We start from the raw sequence: 18,784 nt of genomic DNA on the forward strand, positions 1-18,784 counted from the left end.
CATACAGATATTCAGCTGGAAATAAACCAAATGCAAAAGGTTTGTCGTAATTCTTGTAACAGAATAAGGATTAGATTGGGATACCTGGTGTGGGTGTGCATTGTACGCTGGTTTGCAGTTTGGATTCTTCTATTTCCATTTGAAACTCCTCCAGGTCAGGGTCATCTGGAGTAAAGAATTGATAAGTGATGTTCTAAACTACACAGAATATGCACGTTAGTTTGTGTTTGTCATTGCCTGTAGATGGTTGGTGCAACAAGAGAGGTTATCAAACATTCTTTTGCAATGACAGATAAAGATTTTGAGAAGATAATTGACACCTGAAATCACAGTTCATCACATCTGTTTTTCTAACAATTAAATGTGAATAAATTTTAATCAGTGATATGCCATGGGTAAATCATCTTTTGTTATTGTTACTCTTTGGCACACCCCTCAATTGTTTATTTTCAACTTTAATGGTATAGGTTTAATGGTTTTAATTTTGACTTTAGTTTATTGGTGTTTATATTCTAGTCCTGCCAACTGTAAGTGTGCATCAGCTGCCAGGTAGCTGTGGTTTCACTGAGGCTCTGACATGTTTCAAACCAGCTTGTGTCAATATTTCTGCAATGAGCACAGACATATGGGGCTCAGATTTCCATCTATTACTTCATCCCTACCTAGTCCTGTATGTGTACCATGTGTTATGTACTGTACATATGTTTGCTGGGAGTAATATTAAGTGCGTGTTTTCTTACAGTGTGTATCAGTGTGAATAGGGTACATGGCCACAGTCCTCTTATGCAGGTCCTCATCTGTGTTGCTTTGCTCTGTGTCCCATTGACTGGCTGGCTTGTAGCTGTCACAGGAACCATATACACAGCACTGGTAGGCATAAGGCATCTCTATCACCCTGTAACAAATATGTAGAAATGGTATTTACAGTAGACCAGGAAAAACAATGCCATGACGGATGGTGTAACACATAAGAAATGAAAACAAAGCTGTATGATTCGGGTGAGGTTCTTGCATAACTTTTAGATACATTCTTTGATCATTACAGAGAAATGCCGAGTGCCTGTGAATCTGTCTTATAGTACTGAAATTGTTTTTGCTATGTGTAATCCTTGTTTCCATCTCTGTTGCCATTGCACACAGGAGTAACTCTAGATTTCAGTGTGCAGTAAGCATGCACAGGAGGCAAGACATAAAAATCTGAAAACATCATGGAAAAATAAACAGTGTTTTGTTTACAGTACATTCTATGCCATGCATCTAAAAAAAGTTTCTATCACTCAATTACTGTGGCATTTGAGTCTTGTACTCAAAACACCCATTTGTTCACTTTTAATACTCCTGACAATTTTGTCTAGAGCCACATGCAGCATGCATAGGCTCACTCACATAATACGGACTTTGTACTAGGAGGCTTGCAGGATAAAGTCTGTATAATGTCTGGAGCGTCTCAATCGGAGATTTGTGTTCTTACATACAACCCCTGCGGACAAAGTCAGGAGAATTCCAGGAATCTAGCGAGTGTATGAAAGGGGCTTACAGGACTTCTTCTTAGTGTGCTTCAAATGTAAGTGGTAGATGATGAAATCCACAGTAATTGTGGGGTTTAAAAAGAAGGATTTGTTTTTCAAAATATTAAAAAGTCTGTAATGTTGAAAAATTTACTGTGGATGTTGTCTTCCATAACTTATATTGGAGAAACATTTGGAATTGAATGGGTATCTAACACATGCAACAAGCAGAAACTGTCAGTTTGCTTATGGGCATGGGAACATTGTTTCACCCATTCATTAAGTACAAATAGGAAGTCAAGCAAAATTACCCATCATCTAAAGGAAGAATCCTGGGTAAACCTTTAGGCATATATATTCAGTGCCATTGAAATGGCTCTTTGCCCAAATTTGTGTTTTGGATAATGTTTTACAGTAATGCTGACAATGCCACATGATCACCTGCCTTCTCCCCTGTCTTTGAAACTCAGTCTTCATTTTTACTTCATTGCATCTTCTCAAGCCTTCAGGGATTTTGTAACAAGAATGAACTTGCTGTTGAAAAGGCTTCATCTGTTGAAGTTCATTTGTGAATGGCTTCAAGTTTATTGTCAACCTTGGCTGCATTTGATAAAATGAAGATATTATTATACATTTGTGAGAAGAAGCATAATTAAAGGGATGGGACTGGGTGCATTGTTCCTTATAGCCACAGGAAACACACCTGGCTTAGTTATCTTCTTAAATCAGTTTCTGGTGATTAAAAAAACAAAATTCACATTGAGGTTCTGTAAAAAAGATTAAAGATTACATGCTGGAGTTTATGTGTTACCTCATATGAGGGAAGTGATCCGGACTAAAGGCCTCATATAATTCTGTGTTGCCTCTCAGTTTAAGATGGGTGAGACTCCCCAAACCTACAACAGGTACTGAGCTGAGACGGTTCTCTGTCAGGTCCCTTTGAAGAAATTGAGAAAGAAACAAAAGGAGGTGGATGTCAGATCAGGTCAAGTCAAAATTGATTTTAGTTTATTTATTTCTTTTTTAGATATTGCCGAAGGTGTTCTATGCTAACAATAAGCGCTTGTCTCTTAGATATTTATAACTGTTCAGACAAGGCTCTCTATCAGATTTCTTCCAGATAATACTTCCTGTCAGATGCAGTGTATCTGCTTGTTTAAGTAGGCATACCTCAAATAGTTATCACACAATGAAGCAGTTTGTATTGGCATGACCTAAGATGAGATTTGTGGTCACACAAGGGGGTCTTTCAAACAATAAACATATCAGTGTTCTCTATAGACTCAGCCAAAGACAACTGGTTTTCTGTGGAGCTCACATTTAAATTTGGAAAGTATGGCTAAGGCTCTGACACCCTAACTTTAATTAAAGAAACACAAATTTAGCATGCCTTCCAGGGCAGAAGAGTGACACTGCTGAACCACATGAAAGAACAGGATGACAGAAGAGTTTAAATGCTGTTTTAACTGCTAATAATCTTTGTTTACTCACAGTTTGATCAAAGAGTGAAGTGAGGCAAAGGCATCCGGGTGGATCCACTGGATCTTATTCCAGCTCAGATCACTGACAGAAACAAGAAAATGAACTGAAGTTTGACATTAAATGCTGTGTCTTGATCACCACTAGATGTCATTCGTGGGTCATAAGTGTTCATAATTTGGTCCTGGCCAAGGCTTCCCAACCTTGTTGGCTTATGCTCTATTAAAATGTATTAGTGCAGTAGAGCCCCTCCCACCCATCCTCATCAAACCCAAGTCTGCAGGTCCACGCACTGCAGGATTGACGGTTCGACTACCGGTCCCTCCTGGCTACATGTTGAAGTGTCCTTGGTAACCACTGCCATGGGATTGAGTGTGTGTGTGAGAATAGGTGAATGAGAAGCAACATTGTAATAATTGGATAAAAAGCTCTATATAAGTGGCCATTTAAAATTATCTAGTAATTCATATGAAAACAAAATTGAGGAACATTTAACTGGATATACACAATTTTGTGTAGCAGGATAGCAGCGTCATTTGTTTTTCTTATCTCCTATTCATTTGATCAACCGATTAAACCTCAAATGTACATTGGGACCCCTTGGGTGGGTAATGACTCCCCCTGCCCACTCCTCAATGTTGGGAACCACTGATTTAGACGGTGCGTTTCAAAAAACATAATTCATGCAATGTTAAAGAAAATGTAGTTACAAAGGTTTGACTTACAGTGTTCTTAGAGAGGTGAGCTGCTGGAAGGTGTTAGACTCTACCCTCCTTATTTGGTTATGCTGTAGACCTCTTGTTAAGTGCAAAATACAAAAGTACAATGAAAAATGTGCAGGGAAACAACAAATTTCGATGCACATGTGTATGTTTTTGTGCGTGTGCAATTCTACTAGGGGCTGTGCTACTCACATCTCTTGCAGTTCTGTGCAGTGGTAAAAACTGGGCAGATCCTCTATCTGGTTGTAAGACAACTCACTACAACAATACACAAAGCATACACACTAAGCACACATAAACATACAGTGACCAGATGTGGATTTATAACGTGGGAATATTATGGGGGTGACAGGATTACGTTGAACAGTCAGCTCTGTGGGCATGGCAATATAGCAAGACAATAATTTTGTGGGGGGTATTAGATTTCATGATGAAGTGATTGTACAAATCGTTGCTTGGGGGCACAACTCTCCACAGTTGGGTTTTGTGTATCAGTTTTGTACCTCTTTTGTACCCCCCCCCCCCCCCCCCCCCATGTGTGTACATGTACTCACAGCACTCTGAGGCGAGGCAGCTGGTCACATAGATCCAGAGGGAGAGCTGAGAGACCAGCCCGAGTCAGCGTCCTATGCAGAAAAAAAAAAAACCCTGTGATCATTGTTGAAGTGCAAGCAAGCGAAAGGATCCTCCGGTCCTGTGAGTCTAACTTTGTCAGACAGGGAGCTGTGTAGGTTCGCCAAATGTATCACTAGCTGGCATAACTAGCCCACCCCTCCCTATGCTTTATTTGTGTCTCCTGTTCTTTCTCCATCTCCCCTAGAATCCTAAAGTACACATAATGTACACATATAATCCTTTCTCCTGGCTTTTTGTGTGTGTGTCCCTCTCATTCTTCTTGTGTGCCTTTTTTCTCTCATTCTTACTGTGGGGATCGTACTTTACCTCTGCCCCCATTATCAGTGCCTTGTTACAGTCCTTGTTGTTCTTCATGATGAAGCCTTATGGATGAAATATTGCTATGTGTTTGTGTGGTGTGGTGGGATGAAGGAGACACTCACAAAATTTCTAGGCTGGTGGTTCCTTTCAGATCAGGAAACTCTTGAATCTGGGTTGCTCCATTAAGGGAACTGCAATTGAACAGGGAGAAAGAAATGTTGGAAAAGTCTCTCTCTTTCTCTCTCTCTTTTTCTCTGTCTCACACACCAACACACACACACACACCTCGTCTAACAGCTCATTTCAGCCATCAAACTTTAAGTCCAACATCAACACAGGCTGTTTTGGCTGTTTTACTAGACATCATAAGTCACACCATTCAACATGTTCTTACAACACACTCTCTTACCACATCAGTACACAGCACAGCAATACGCTAACACAACATCATTCAGTAGTCCATTACACATGTCCACTTATCTCTCATGGCAAGGGACAGCAGATGATTTAAGCAGTGTTGGGGCTAACTCACTGGAATGGTTTCCACTGACAGCATACTTACAGTGTGTGCAACTTAGGTAAGAACTGGAAAGCGGATTTTCCCACAAACTGGATGGGGTTCTCATAGAAATGACTGCAAGAAATAGAGAGACAAGTTGCTTAGCACATGTTCAACTCCATCATACATGTTCAAATTAATTTGTTTTGGGGAGTAAGTTGTGTGATGATGCTGAAATGAAATGGTTATGTGTTAATCTAATATGGGCACATATTAGATAAACATAGCATTACGGATAAGCATCAGGCTCACATGGTTTGGAGCAGAGGGTTCCCCACAAAGGCCCTCTCAGGGATGGCTTTGATATTGTTGTTATGGAAGCCCCTACAAATATAAAAACATACTATTAATCAGAAAGGCTAAATAATATGTTTCTGATTTAGTGTGTGTGTGTGTGTTTGATGGGGCAAAAGTATGTGTGTGAGCAAGAGGCAGGCAAGTCCTATGTCCTCATGTTGCACCTGCCATTGCGTAGCTGAAACAAATTTTTGGATACATGAGATGTAAACACGCACACATAGGCTGTATCTGTGACACATACGCGCCCTGCAGAACATCTGCTGAAGCTGAGGGAAAACATGGTTTGTGTATAAGTGTGTGCTTGTCTGTGTGTACGCGCCGCAAGCCGGTGCGTGGGTGTGTAGCCAGCACCTGCTTAGGGCGAGGGAGATTGTATCCGAGTGCCACATTAAAATCACTTAACGGGATTACTTGGGATAACGCAACCACGATAGTCATGCTGGGCAGGTGTGTTTTCGTGTATGTGTGTGCATGTGTGTACTCACAGTTCCTGAAGCTTACTCAGTGTCCTAATGGCCACAGGGAACTCCTGCAAATCATTGTAGTTTAAATCCCTGAGAGAGTAAGATAAACAGTCATCATTAAACATTATCTTGAAACAGTTATTACAAGGCTTGATGGAGGTTTTAAATCCATGCAATCAGAATCATAATTCACACATTTTCATGTGTGAGATATTATGTGTGCTTGCACATGTATGCATAACCTTTTTTTTCCCCACTCTGAGACTGACAGCTGTACAGTGCAACATTTGAATGTGACCCTTGACCTCTGCTGCTCAGACTTTAATATTAGTTTCCAGGGAAACACTGTATCAAAACAAACATTGCTAAAGTTGAAACAGCTCATACACAGACAGCTTAAAAGTGACTTTTGACATGTTTGCATGTATGTGTCTTCAAACATTCTCAGCCATTCAAGTCAAAAGAAATCCAAAAGAAAGAAGTTGCATTTAACTGGACATGTCTTAGGTTTTTGTTTTTTTACGTTTAAAAAAGTCCCTTTGATTAAGGTACTTCCAGGTATGTGTTTCTGAGCAGTGGTTGTGAAATGTTTGCCTATCTGAGTAGGCCCTGTCTTGTTTGCATTTGCTGTTGCATTTTCCAGCAGTCCTCTGGATGGCTCCTCGTAGTAATGATTTTATAATACACACTAGGGGTTGGGGAGAGTTGTGGTGATGCAGATGGTCTCTCGTATTTCTCATAAGTGAGGCCGCTGTGAGAGATTAACCCCTCATACCAGTGCAGTCCCCGCGTCAATGACACCTGTCATCTTATCCCACTGAATCATCTGTCTCTCCCTGCTGCTGATGGCCCCAAACACTTTAACACATACTATTCTGGTACAGAGAACTCCAATCCTCTTTTTCTCATTCTCTCATTTCCCTTCATCAACTTAACCATGACTTACAAACTGTTCCCTCACATTTCCCGATGTGGATAATGGATTTTAGGTTTAAGTGTTAAATTGGCCATATGCGGATGAGTGCACAGGCAGACGTACAACACTTGCTTATCTGCATACACATGCATGTGCCCACACACATGCTCATAAAAAGAAACACATATTTTTTAATACTTCAACAGGTTGTTAAGCAGCATGCCAGACACTATTTTCATCAGACCACCATGAATTTCACAAGAGACACAGTGTCTCAATCTTTCTCGCCCTCTTTCTCTACCTCTTTCATAAGACTGTCCATTTTTGCAGTTTCCATATTCTTGTGTGCACGTATGCTTAAACAATTCTCCATTAGCCACAGTGATCCATTTTTGACCTCGGCACTGCTAAGCAATTACTTTAAAAAAAAGTCTGAGGAATCTGTTAATGTTGCTTCAAGGTAATCAAATAGGAACTTTTCATCTTCACATTCATGTCATTCAGTGTGTTGGTTGTGGTTTTGAGAAAAGTTCAAGCACCTGCTGAAATTACCAGGACATTAATCATTATGACTTTATGATTTAGCAATAAACTTCATCATTTTTGGCACACTTGGTACAACTGATTTATAAAACCACATTAATTTCAGGTGTTCCAAGTAACACCAAACACATTTCATGCACAAAAGTACAGGGCTGTAGTGAGACGCACATGTGAGTAAATTGATAGTTCTGTTGTTATTTCCTTTCTGAGATTTTATGTCAGAGAGTTATTCACATATCTAAGGGTCATTCTAAGGCGATGTGGTTGTTGTAAACACTACCATACCAAATGAATGTTGATACTTGCTGGTATTTAGTCATCACAAAGCCTGCTTTAGTGTTTAGGGAAACAAAGGAGGTACTCGTTTGGACCTATGAAATGAAATCACTTAAAGGTGCGTGTGTGTGTATGTGAGAGTAAGATACAGTACTTACAGTGTCTCCAAACTGTGTAGGCCTTCAAAACATCGGGCACCCATGCTCTGGATCTGGTTGTTATGGAGGTGCCTAGAAAGAAGGAACCAAATATTTTTTTAAAGAATAAGAAATTACTTTCTCTAAAATATTTCCACACCACAGTCATCTCTGCAACTAATAATTTCTCTGGAAAGTTAAGAAATCTATACTTAGGAGAGTCTTAAAAAAACAAGGTGTCACAAATCAAGGTGTAACTTACAGTACAACAAGGGCAGAGAGGTTGGTGAATGCATAGTCTGGGATGTGTGTGATCTTGTTGAGAGCTAGCGTCATGGCCTGTAGGGAGGACAGGGAGTCCAAGGCTGTCACTGGAATCTTTTTTAGGGAGTTGTCGTCCAACCATAGGTGTCTTAGAGAGCGAACTCCTCTAAAGGCCCCAGCAGGAACCTCAGATAATAGGTTAGCATCAAGACGCCTGCAGGGTAAGAGGAACTGAGCTTAGTGAGATAATCACCAAGTCTGAGTACAGTTTGTTTGCTTATGTGCATGTGCATCCATGCTTGTGCATGCATTAGTGGTTGTGTGTTGTGGCATTGAAGCACTTGGCTTACACGAAGGTTATTAAGAGAATTATGCATTCTTTATTCTCCTTTTTTCATCTTTGCAGCACCTTATTAAGACTTCCTCATTATGATTTATTCCAGTGCTAAGTAAGCCATGTCTAGCTTCACTAGCACAGACATGTATGAAACATAAGATGAGGAAACAGACGTAGACTTGCAGAAATGATGGAGGTGAGTGCAGCTCATTCAATTTATTTCGCAAACCCTTCTGTGACTAGAGAAAAGGGAAAGCTAGTAACAAAAAACATTTAAAGATTCATCTTCAGTTGTTCCCCGTCTTTTGCTCTTTCCATTTGAGTCGATGTCTTTCCTTATACAGTATTTCAAACTCCCAGAACCAGTCCCTTCTAATTTATGACAGCGGAAACATACACATTCTCACATATTCTTTTTCACATCTTTAATCACAGAATCCTAACATACCTTTGTCCCACCTTTCCTTCATATTTTTAACCAGTAGGCCACAGTGGGCTGCGACACACACATGCCATGTAAATGCACACATCCAAACACACTGTCCACAGTGATAAATGATGCCCTCGGGGCAGAGCTGACAAGCTGAGGCCACTTCCTCCTGTTTCCTCCTTTTTTTTTTGACCTTCCTTCATTGATCTCTTTTTCCTCTCTCCGGCTCCACTCACACTAACATTTTGTCTGAGACATCTTCATTGATGCACTCCCAGCCACTGCAAACCCATTTTGCATCTCACTCTTTTTTCCTTGTTCATCCTTCCAACATCCTCCCTTATCAATTTTCCCCTGAACTTCTTTGATTCTCGCACTAGAGCTCAAAAGCTACGGAACTTTCTGGTTTGTTCTCCAGGGCGAATTAGTAATTGCTCCTTCGGGTGGACCTGCCAGGTCTCTCGAAGGTCCAGACAGAACCAGGAATGTTTCAAGGAAGGCAATAAAGCAGCAACTATTTCCTGTCCATCACATCAAAGTCTGAGGTACAATTACAGGAGAGAGAAAGAGAGACAGAAAGTGAAAGTTCTTTTAAATGATCCAGGAGATCTGTGGACCTGCTTCCTCTGGTTTAATTCTCCAGATGGCCAAGAAGAGGAACACATTTAACTGCCATCAAGTCAAACCTATAAAAATAGGGTTATGATGATTTAATGTGGTTTGTGGAACTCATTGGTGATTATGCTTCTTAACCTGTGGGTTGGAACCTCAGACATGTCTGTCTGCTCATGACAGCACAAACCTAAACAACAGCACCCACAATGTGGACTGTAATATTTTTGTTCCAAACAGTGATACAAATTTCTCGACTTTCTTTCAGTTTTAGTCATGATTTATTTTAGATGAAACCTTCCTTTATAAATTTATAGCAATTTAAAACCCTGTTTCGACACAGTTGCCGTCTCTCTTTCTTGTTACCTGGTGTGTTTAATGTCAGTGAGAGGCGCCGACAAGCTTCAATCTCCAAAGCCTTTCCAGTAATCTTTCCCTGCTGAGCTTATCATTACTGTAATGACAAGGTGCGTCTTTATACACTGGCTGTATGTAGCGTGTGTGTGTGTGTGTGTGTGTGTGTGTGTTTTTTCAATACTTGAGATGTTCTGTGTCTGAAGAAGTAAGAGAGGACCACACACACATGCTTGTGCACATACACAGACTAAAGACAGACAGAGACATCATCATGACAGAAATTTGTTAAATCAGGCACATACACACTCTCACACAAGGACAGCCTGAAATATATTGCCAGTCTAGTAGAGTATGTGTGTGCTGGTGAGTAAAGTGTGTGCGGGCTTGGTGTCTGTACTGAGGGAGAACAGGCCTGCTTAATACCAGACGAGGAAACATTGTAGGTGGTAGAGGAGCTACATGTGCATGCACCTCTGACACACACACACACATATACATGCATGCATTGACCCCACAGATGAGACAATTAGGCCACCAAACACTCTCATTAGCCAGGGGGATAGCAGTGTGGGTGGTGGGAGAAGAATGGAGGAGGAAAAAGGGGAATTGATGGAAAATGGGGTTGTTTCACAGCTCATTGGAGATGCTCTCCCTGGCCTGCAGTGTCTGCTGTTTCCCTCATGGCTTCCAGATGCTACCATGAACTTCACTAAACAGTTAGCTTGCGAGTCCTATCGTAAGGAGGTACAGTACTGAATGCAGAATTACCGCAGCTGGTTTTGGGTTATGGTTAGTAATATGTCAGTGGTATTTTATACCTGAATTGCGGTTGTGTGATTGAGTGCCCTGAGGATCTTTCCTTCTCTGCTTGATGAGGTAGAGTAGTATAATTATTGTGTGTGTGTGTGTGTGTGTGTGTGTGTGTTGGTGTGAAAGAGAAAGGGAGACTCACAAGGACAGGAGGTTGGGTAGGTCCCATGGAGCATCATCAGGGAGTCTCTCCAGTTGGTTGTTCTGTAGCATCCTGAAATGCACATTCTGATAGTTTAGTTGTAGTTAATATATTTATAGGTGATGAATTGAGTGTGTGTGTGATGAGTTGTGTGTGTGTGTGTGTGTGTGTGTGTGTGTGTGTGTGTGTGTGTGTGTGTGTGTGTGTGTGTGTAAGGGCACATCAGACAGCACTAATAATTCCAGTGAGGAAAATCTGACACAAGTAGGAGAGGGCCAGTGAAAGCTTGAGGAGAAACAGAGAATGAAGAGTAGAGGAAAAGAAAAAGAGAATCTCCTTGGGTGGGCTGCTGATGTCATTCTAAGAAGAATGAAGCAAAAAGCAAAGAGGAAGTGGGAAGCAAACAATAGTGCTCTCTCTCTCTCTTTCTCTCTCTGTTTCTTCTGCTTTTTATGTTGACCAGTCATCTGACGCTAGCATATGAGGTGTATTGTCTCAGCTGTGTCAAGCATCGCTGCCATGCATTTATCATGGCATCATAATACCATAGTAGTCTGTTAGTGTATGGCCTTGTGTCAACAACAAGATGTTCAAAATAATTTTGATGCCTCTCTAGATTTGAATGAGACAAAAATGAATCTGGATGTTTATAAAATTCAGTTTGCCACCAGCTTTTCTAGTGTAGTGTATTTCAGAATTGTCCATTGTGTAAGATACATTGATGGCAAAACAAAACGGCTGCTCAAGTTTAGATGATTAGAGGAACATTTCCAATTGGGTGATGATACTATAATAAATAATGTACATCACTGTTTAAAAAAAATCCTATACAGGGAGCTTCACTGTACTCCACTCTGGTGTGTGTGTGTGTGTGTGTGTGTGTGTGTGTGTGTGTGTGTGTGTGTGTGTGTGTGCGTGTGTGTGCCTGTGCGTGTGTGTGTGCGTGTGCGTGCGCATATATACACATGTGCATGAGAGTCAGCAGGGACCTTGTGGTTATTCTACATAAGGCCAGCGGTCAATTTGTGTTCGACACAGCCTGACTTTGACTAATATATTAAGGAAGGAAACCTACAGTTCAGCTGCTCTGAGGTCAAAAAGACTGTCCACAGCTCCCTCGGATGTAACAGTGTGAAGCATGACTGCTTGCAGACGTGTGTGAATTCAAGATGTGTGTCCTTTTGCAGTAATGACATAATAGCACAGGATCCATGTCTGGTTCACTCATTTGGTCTCGGTGAGAAGATGGACTTTTGTGTCCATAGTTTGTATTCTCAATTTAAATTTATATTCTGTGGCTAGGCTTTTCAAACGTTTCTCCGAAGGTACTGTTCTTTTCATAGTGGCTTTGCATTATTAATTCTTTACAGCAGAACTAACAGCTGGTGGCTATGTGAACACGCTTTGAGAAATGGGGTGTTAAAAGAATAGCTTTAAATGGCATTTTTTATGCGTTTCTTGGTCACTTGCTATAATCTGGGTGGGTGGTGTGACTGGGAGGTGTGTGTGTATGTGTATACTTGTGTTCGAAGAAACTGCACTTGTTTGGGAATGAAGGGGCTGTAAGCAGGGCAGGTCTACCTCAGCCTATAAACTTTAACTGCAGTTAATGATGCATGGCCTGTGTGTTTTATTCAAGGCAGGAGCACAAACCTCTCCTCGAAAGGCTGGAGAGCAACAACCCACCTGTGACCACCAGAGTCTGTGGGAGAGAGATGAAGTTACTTACAGAACTTTGAGGTTGTAGAGGCCCTGGAGAACGTGGCCTGAGATATACTTCAGCTGATTCCCTGAGATACGCCTAGGAGAGAAACACAAAGATTAAAAGTGAAAGAATACAAATGTGAAAAATGATACATAAGTGCATACATAAAAAATTTACAAGTCTCATAGGAGACTGTTGCCTTTAGTTTTATTCTATGTTTTTGCATTGGCTGTGATATGACTTCATCTTTGAGTTCCTGCTTCAGGGTTAATGTTAGGGCAGTATGCAAATAACAATCTTTTATTCCATTGAGTGTGGTCGCTATTGGCCCAAAGTGTATCCTGAAATCTTAGCCAATCCGGGGAGCTACGATGAGTGACTAAAGACTGAACTAAAGGAGTCTGAGACTTGGTCAGTTAGGATGGCGTAAAAGTATATTTGCTTTTGCCCATGTGAGTGTGTTTACTGCATGTGTATGTATATAGTAAGGTGTATACTATATATGTGCACATGAGCTCATGTGTGCACTGTGTATGAGTGTGCTATTTTCCATGTCCTTGAGGTAAATTGGGCCTATTCGGAGGGGCCTTGAGGACAGAGAGGGAGAGAAACCACACACATTCACACAAGCAATCCAATCAGTTTGTTTATCAAACACAGCACCTAATGGTCATTTGTGAGTGTGTATAAGATGTCCAAATAAATAACATTCAGTCCAATAGAGTAACTCTCAAGGTCATGAGCTGGAAGCACAGTTTAAACACAGATTTGGTCTTCACAGCTCAAGACCACCCACTTTTATTAAACACACACACACAAGTTAAAAGTTACTCACTGGCAGTATCCTTCTAACACTGTTGCTCTACAGGTGACATTTGCCTGACATTTCAGTCTTATGCTAAGCAGCCTGCCTTTAGCTGATTTGTTCCATTAGTGCAAGGATATTGGAATATTGATACAAAGCCCCATCTGCCTCTCCAAACCACCACATCCAGAAGGTAATTGATGAGGGCTCCCAGCAACCTCCTTCTGACATCTGATATTCATATCAACATACCTCAGTCTTATTGCTTTGCAGTGGCTAACCACACAACCCCACCTGGTGCTGCCAAATCTCACACTCGGCCCAGTTTAAAACACTTGTGAAGGTTATATTTATCAACACAAACACACACACCCGCACATACACGTAGATGCACTCCCACATCAGCACACTAACATACAAAATAGGCTGATTGTTATCCAAACTATTGTGGTGCCATTTAGTCATGCCTCTCAAACCACAGTCAAAACTCATTCAAACAGACTTCTTCTGCACTACACGATGTCTCAATTTAGATTTCACAGAGATGAAAGATGCTGATGACAGAGCTGATCTTTAGTAACTGCAGCACTTTTACTCCATAATTCAAATATGCATTCTTGTTTCAAGATAAATGAGAGTGAAACCTGTACACTGCCCGTGTGTTGTCCCTCAGAGGACTACAAATCTGCTACTTCCATACCATTTTGGTTTGCCTGATTACACAACCTGGTCACTGGGGACCTTTTCAATAGCTGCTTTTTCAGAGGTAGCTGTTTAAGAAGGCCATGCTGAAAAAGTAAAGTAGACCTAAACCTCTTTCTGTCAAGTCCTCTAAGTGCCTTCTTTTGGTTCCTGTGCAAACACAATGATTAGTTACAGATGCATGATGATATAGGTAGCACAAAAATAAAAAGAAAAAAAGGATGAGAACGGCCAGAAATTTTGAGTTTTAGAAAACAAACATTGTAGTTAAAACCATGGAGAGATGTGCGTGCTCTACTCGAGCGCAGCCTTTCTCTATTAGCTGCACCTTTGGAGCCAAAACACCATTAGAGTGGAATCATGTTTTTTTATGCCAACTTCATTTGTCAAATGGATAATTATGTCAAAAGTGAAGATGGATATTGAAACAGAAAAAAAAAAGTAATGTCCAGACGTTCCTGATAGACATCAGCCGAACACAGGGAGTTGCCACTGACCAACTGTTTCCATGATATCAGTGTGGGTATTTGTGTGTGTACGTGTGTGTAACATATGAGTGAATGTTCCGCACTTAGCCTCCTAGTCATTCCACATCAATCTCATTCTAATGAAAGGCGCCTTGCTCTTGTCAAGCCATGGCTCCAACTGTTTTTTCTCTTAATTTGATTTGGGGATGGTTTGAATTTTTCTTGGCCCCTGGACTGCGAAGATAAAAATTCCACCTCAGCATAATTCAGCTGTATTGAAGTGATTCATAGATAAAATAACAAAAACCAGTGTAGTTCAAATGTATCGGGGAACAATGGGAAGGATGCCATTGGTTACAAAGGTGAGACCACCCTGCTATCAGAGCTGATCAGTAAAGGTTTTTCTGAAGCTACTGTTTTGCCTATGTATCACCAAGTCGCATTGCCTCAAAATAATAAACAAAAATACAGATTAAAGACATATACAAAGCAAAGTCTGCTTGATATTTTGGGAAAACCATCTGAGGTAGTGATAGGACATCATAGTGGCAGCAGCGCCGGGGCGGCTGATAGGGATCAATGATGAACGAAGGGGATAAACATGTCTTATCAAAGAGAGGGCAGTTCGTGTGATGGTGTGTCTGTAACTACATATGCATGCATGTCTTTTTAACCATTGGTCTGTCAAATGAGTGTTATCCCTCATTCTGTTCAAATTTAGATCCACCACTTAACCTGATGTTTACCTGTGAAACGACTTGTGTAAAATACAGGTGTGTGTGTGTGTGAGAGAGAGAGTATCTGGGTTGTTGGCAACACAATAATGAAAAGTTTTAATTGGCTTACATAGTTCCAGTTGTGTTGTGCACACAAACAGCCAATTTTGTATCCCCTTAACCCTCACCCACGTCATACTTCTGGCGTATCAGCAGACAATCTTATCACCAAGGTGTAGACAAGCAGGGCTGTGCTGGCCTCCACTCACCACTTCTCTCCTTTTACATTTGGATTTCATTTGTGTGATAGTGGGAGAGCACCTGAGTGCACTCTCACAGGGCTGGATGGATGATCCAGTGTTGGAAGACACTGCTTAAGAAACGATCTTAGAGTTTCAGTCTTGAACTGGGAACTTGAGCTAACAGAATGTTCTACGCATTTAAGATGCCAATTTTGTGCGTTAAGAGAAGTGAGGCCAACACTGACTGGAAGCTTGAAAAAAAAATCCAGTGAGATTATTTTTCCTGTCAGGCCACTTTAAATGTTGTGATTTCACCTCTGTGTTTAAGAAGTGAGGGATGGATACGGATAATGATAAGATGAGCATCAACCCAAACGTCAGATTATAAGATGAATCAAAGGAAAACAGCAGTATGCAATTTGATCTCTGGACATACAACAGCATGGAGTTTGATACTGATGATAGACGGAAAGCACTCTTGCCTTCTAATGTATTTTTTCAAGAATTACTTCTGTAGGGGAACAGTTTTACCTAATATTTCCTGCTGCTAGTTCCAAGTTGCAGTTAAACCAATATATAGAAAATCTTTGGTATAAGGGGTTTGCCAAAAAGATGTTATAATTGGTAGATAAGTAACTAGTCCCAGAGTCTGTACCTGAGCGTGGGCATTGCTGCCCTCTCATTAATCCATAGACACAGTCTGCTTCTTAGTGGTATTGCTTCATTCTCAGTCTGACTGGCATTTGCGTGCAGATTAGTGTCTTTGAATATAGAGGCAATTCACAGATTAAAGCTCTAAATAATGAGAGGGATCTGAGATCAATGGGATACAATTTTGAACTAAGAACTTAGAGAAAGGGCTGGAGGGCCGGGTGATTACACTTATGTCTTATTATCAAATTTAATGCCATAGTGAATCAGAAAGAGGTTTAACCTGGTTTGATTTGCTACCTGCTCTCTCACTTTATGTGAAGCTCAAAAGTACTAGATGTTTGCACTTTGATAATACAAAGATCAGACTTGAGCAAAGAGATAATAGGCATCATGACACATTGTACATTTATGATCAGTGCTTCAGAAGCTTACTATTTGTGGATCAAACGATTTTACTCCTTCTCCTTCCCATAGTCTAAAACTGGATGGAAGCCGGACATCTTGCCATAAGAAGATCTTATTTTTTCGTACGAATGTGGAGTGTGCCAAAAAGAGTAAACAGGAGAAAAACTGTTAAAGGGGGTTTGCAGTTCCCTGCAGTAAAACAGAGGTAGGGGGCTACAGAAATGAATTGGAAAGGAGAGAGATAGAGTGAGGGAGTGCAGGAGGAGAGGTTGAGCTCAACATCAAACAATTTATCATTCTACCAGTCACAACATGCCTGGCCCTTGCCTCTCCCTGTGCTACCAACAAGTGCTGTAAAACCACATCAAACGCTCTCACTCTCAAACCAACTGTGTGTGTATTTAGAGCTTGCGTTTGTTTTTCTAAGCGCCATAAGTTATTGTAATTATAATGTGTTTACCATAACCTGCCATGCTTCATCTTTCGAAACCTTTTAGGCAGGAGTGGATGTCAGAAATGTGCTTCTCCCTTCTTGGAACATCATCATTTACTCAGTGTGTCTCCAGAAATGGTCAGCGGGCTATAAAAATTGGCTTTAGGGCAGGAACATCCTCCTTGGAAGAGTTACAAAGCAACAGAATGTCTCCATAATATGTCAGAAAACGAGAGCGATACAGAGGAAGCAGGATCGACAGGGTTGTAAAACACTGGGAGGATAGTCTCTGGACAAACACTGCAGGTGAAGCTGCATCCAAGACCCCCATCTCCTTTTCTCCAGTGCAGGCAAATGTCAAACTCAGCATTTAGCATCGCTATGCACTGTGTGGTTTGGATTAATACACCATCAGCAATATTTGACCTTTAACATTTTTACGACAGCAAAAGTTCAGATCAGCAATTCAATAAATGACAAATTTATCATAGTCTTGAATTCATTTCTGAAAAGTTCAAGGTATCACAAATCTTCCTTGTTAAACTTCGTTCTTCTCTCCAAACCCATTTTGACTGTGACTCAAAGTCAACTGAATGGTTATCCAGCTAACCTTTTACTTTCATTGTCATTAGTTCATGCCTCACAGGCTGCAGCTGCAAGAATTAGCTAAGAAAACAGCGGTCTGTTGAAACACCCAACGCAGAAACACACACATGCGCTGCAAGATTCGGAGGTGAAAAAAATCAGGTGAAGGCTGACATACACACATAAGCCCCCATGAATTACTACACACTGAGACACACATTCACACCCTTTGGGCAAATTTGTGGGCAGCCTTTGTCAAACCAAATCTTAGCTGAATTCCGCTGAGTGGTGTGATCGAATATCAGCAAGGTCGACCAAAAACATGTTCAGAAAGTTTCACGATGTTGCTACATCGTGTGTTCTTTCACCAGCTTTATGAGAATGAAATCAATACTTTCTGCTTTGTGGAGGAATAAAACTGTCTGTAGCACACAGCATAGAAGTCAAGAAATTTGGCATCAAGGTTGATTCCTAGTCTTGTTTGTTTTTTTAGGATAAGACATCCTCTATTCAAATCATACTTGTTTATTTTAGTCTGTTACAACATTCAAATCATTTAGTGTAATGTCATATACATCAAAATATTTGTAGTGACACAAAATCATACATACTGTATTTAATGGTATGTATAAAAAATATGTAAATCTTTCCTCTCTTAATTTTTCCTAGTCCTGTCCTGAAGTTCTCTTATAGTGTGTGTTTGTCTTGGCAGTAGCTTATGTCTGTGTATACTGCTCCTGCTCAGCTGTCCAGCTGAAACAAAGTCAAGGAGAGCAACAAAGCAACAGCTTGGATGCTGAGCACACAACCTGCTCTCTGAACACTTTAAGGACCATATATTCACTCTCTTAGTGAATATCAGGTTCCCTTTGCCTCCCTCTGTTTTGCAGCCATCTCAGGGTCTAATAGCATATTGCTGCAGGCAGTTTCTTTGTAGAAGAGATCAGAGGCAGGCCAGAGTCATCAATCCCCATCACTGGGGTCTGTGCTTATCACTGGCTGGGGGAATTATTGTTCCTAGTCATGAGTGAGTTGTGATGATGGAGGTTTATTAATTGAGTCGAATTATTTTGTACTCACAGTTCTGATAACAGGTGCAGCCGGTGGAAAGCTCTGGGCTGGATTTCACTGATGTTGTTCATACTCAGATCCCTAAAGAGAGAACATGGGTCGCATCAGTACCAAAGTATCAATACACATATACTCTTTGATGCTGCTCAGGACATGTAAAATAACTCATGTTTAGAATGTGTTTTTCGAATAGCAATCAGTCATCAA

General features: G+C 40.8%; 1 protein-coding gene across 1 annotated transcript in view; it reads right to left on the minus strand.

Moving 5' to 3' along the window:
- Positions 1–18,784, minus strand: part of LOC137139499 (leucine-rich repeat-containing G-protein coupled receptor 6) — a 34,040-nt gene that overhangs the window by 2,330 nt on the left and 12,926 nt on the right. Inside the window, exons 2-17 of the mRNA XM_067526820.1 lie at positions 18,587–18,658; positions 12,522–12,593; positions 10,793–10,864; positions 8,103–8,318; positions 7,862–7,933; positions 5,990–6,058; positions 5,457–5,528; positions 5,208–5,279; positions 4,768–4,836; positions 4,264–4,335; positions 3,902–3,967; positions 3,713–3,784; positions 3,000–3,071; positions 2,320–2,445; positions 741–895; positions 85–165 (exon numbers count right to left, since the gene is read on the minus strand). Of these exons, the coding sequence (XP_067382921.1) occupies positions 85–165; positions 741–895; positions 2,320–2,445; positions 3,000–3,071; positions 3,713–3,784; positions 3,902–3,967; positions 4,264–4,335; positions 4,768–4,836; positions 5,208–5,279; positions 5,457–5,528; positions 5,990–6,058; positions 7,862–7,933; positions 8,103–8,318; positions 10,793–10,864; positions 12,522–12,593; positions 18,587–18,658 (1,430 nt within the window). The remainder of the gene's footprint in view (positions 1–84; positions 166–740; positions 896–2,319; positions 2,446–2,999; positions 3,072–3,712; positions 3,785–3,901; positions 3,968–4,263; positions 4,336–4,767; positions 4,837–5,207; positions 5,280–5,456; positions 5,529–5,989; positions 6,059–7,861; positions 7,934–8,102; positions 8,319–10,792; positions 10,865–12,521; positions 12,594–18,586; positions 18,659–18,784) is intronic.

Source organism: Channa argus, chromosome 13 (genome assembly GCF_033026475.1).
Source record: "Channa argus isolate prfri chromosome 13, Channa argus male v1.0, whole genome shotgun sequence".
Classification (NCBI taxonomy): domain Eukaryota; kingdom Metazoa; phylum Chordata; class Actinopteri; order Anabantiformes; family Channidae; genus Channa; species Channa argus.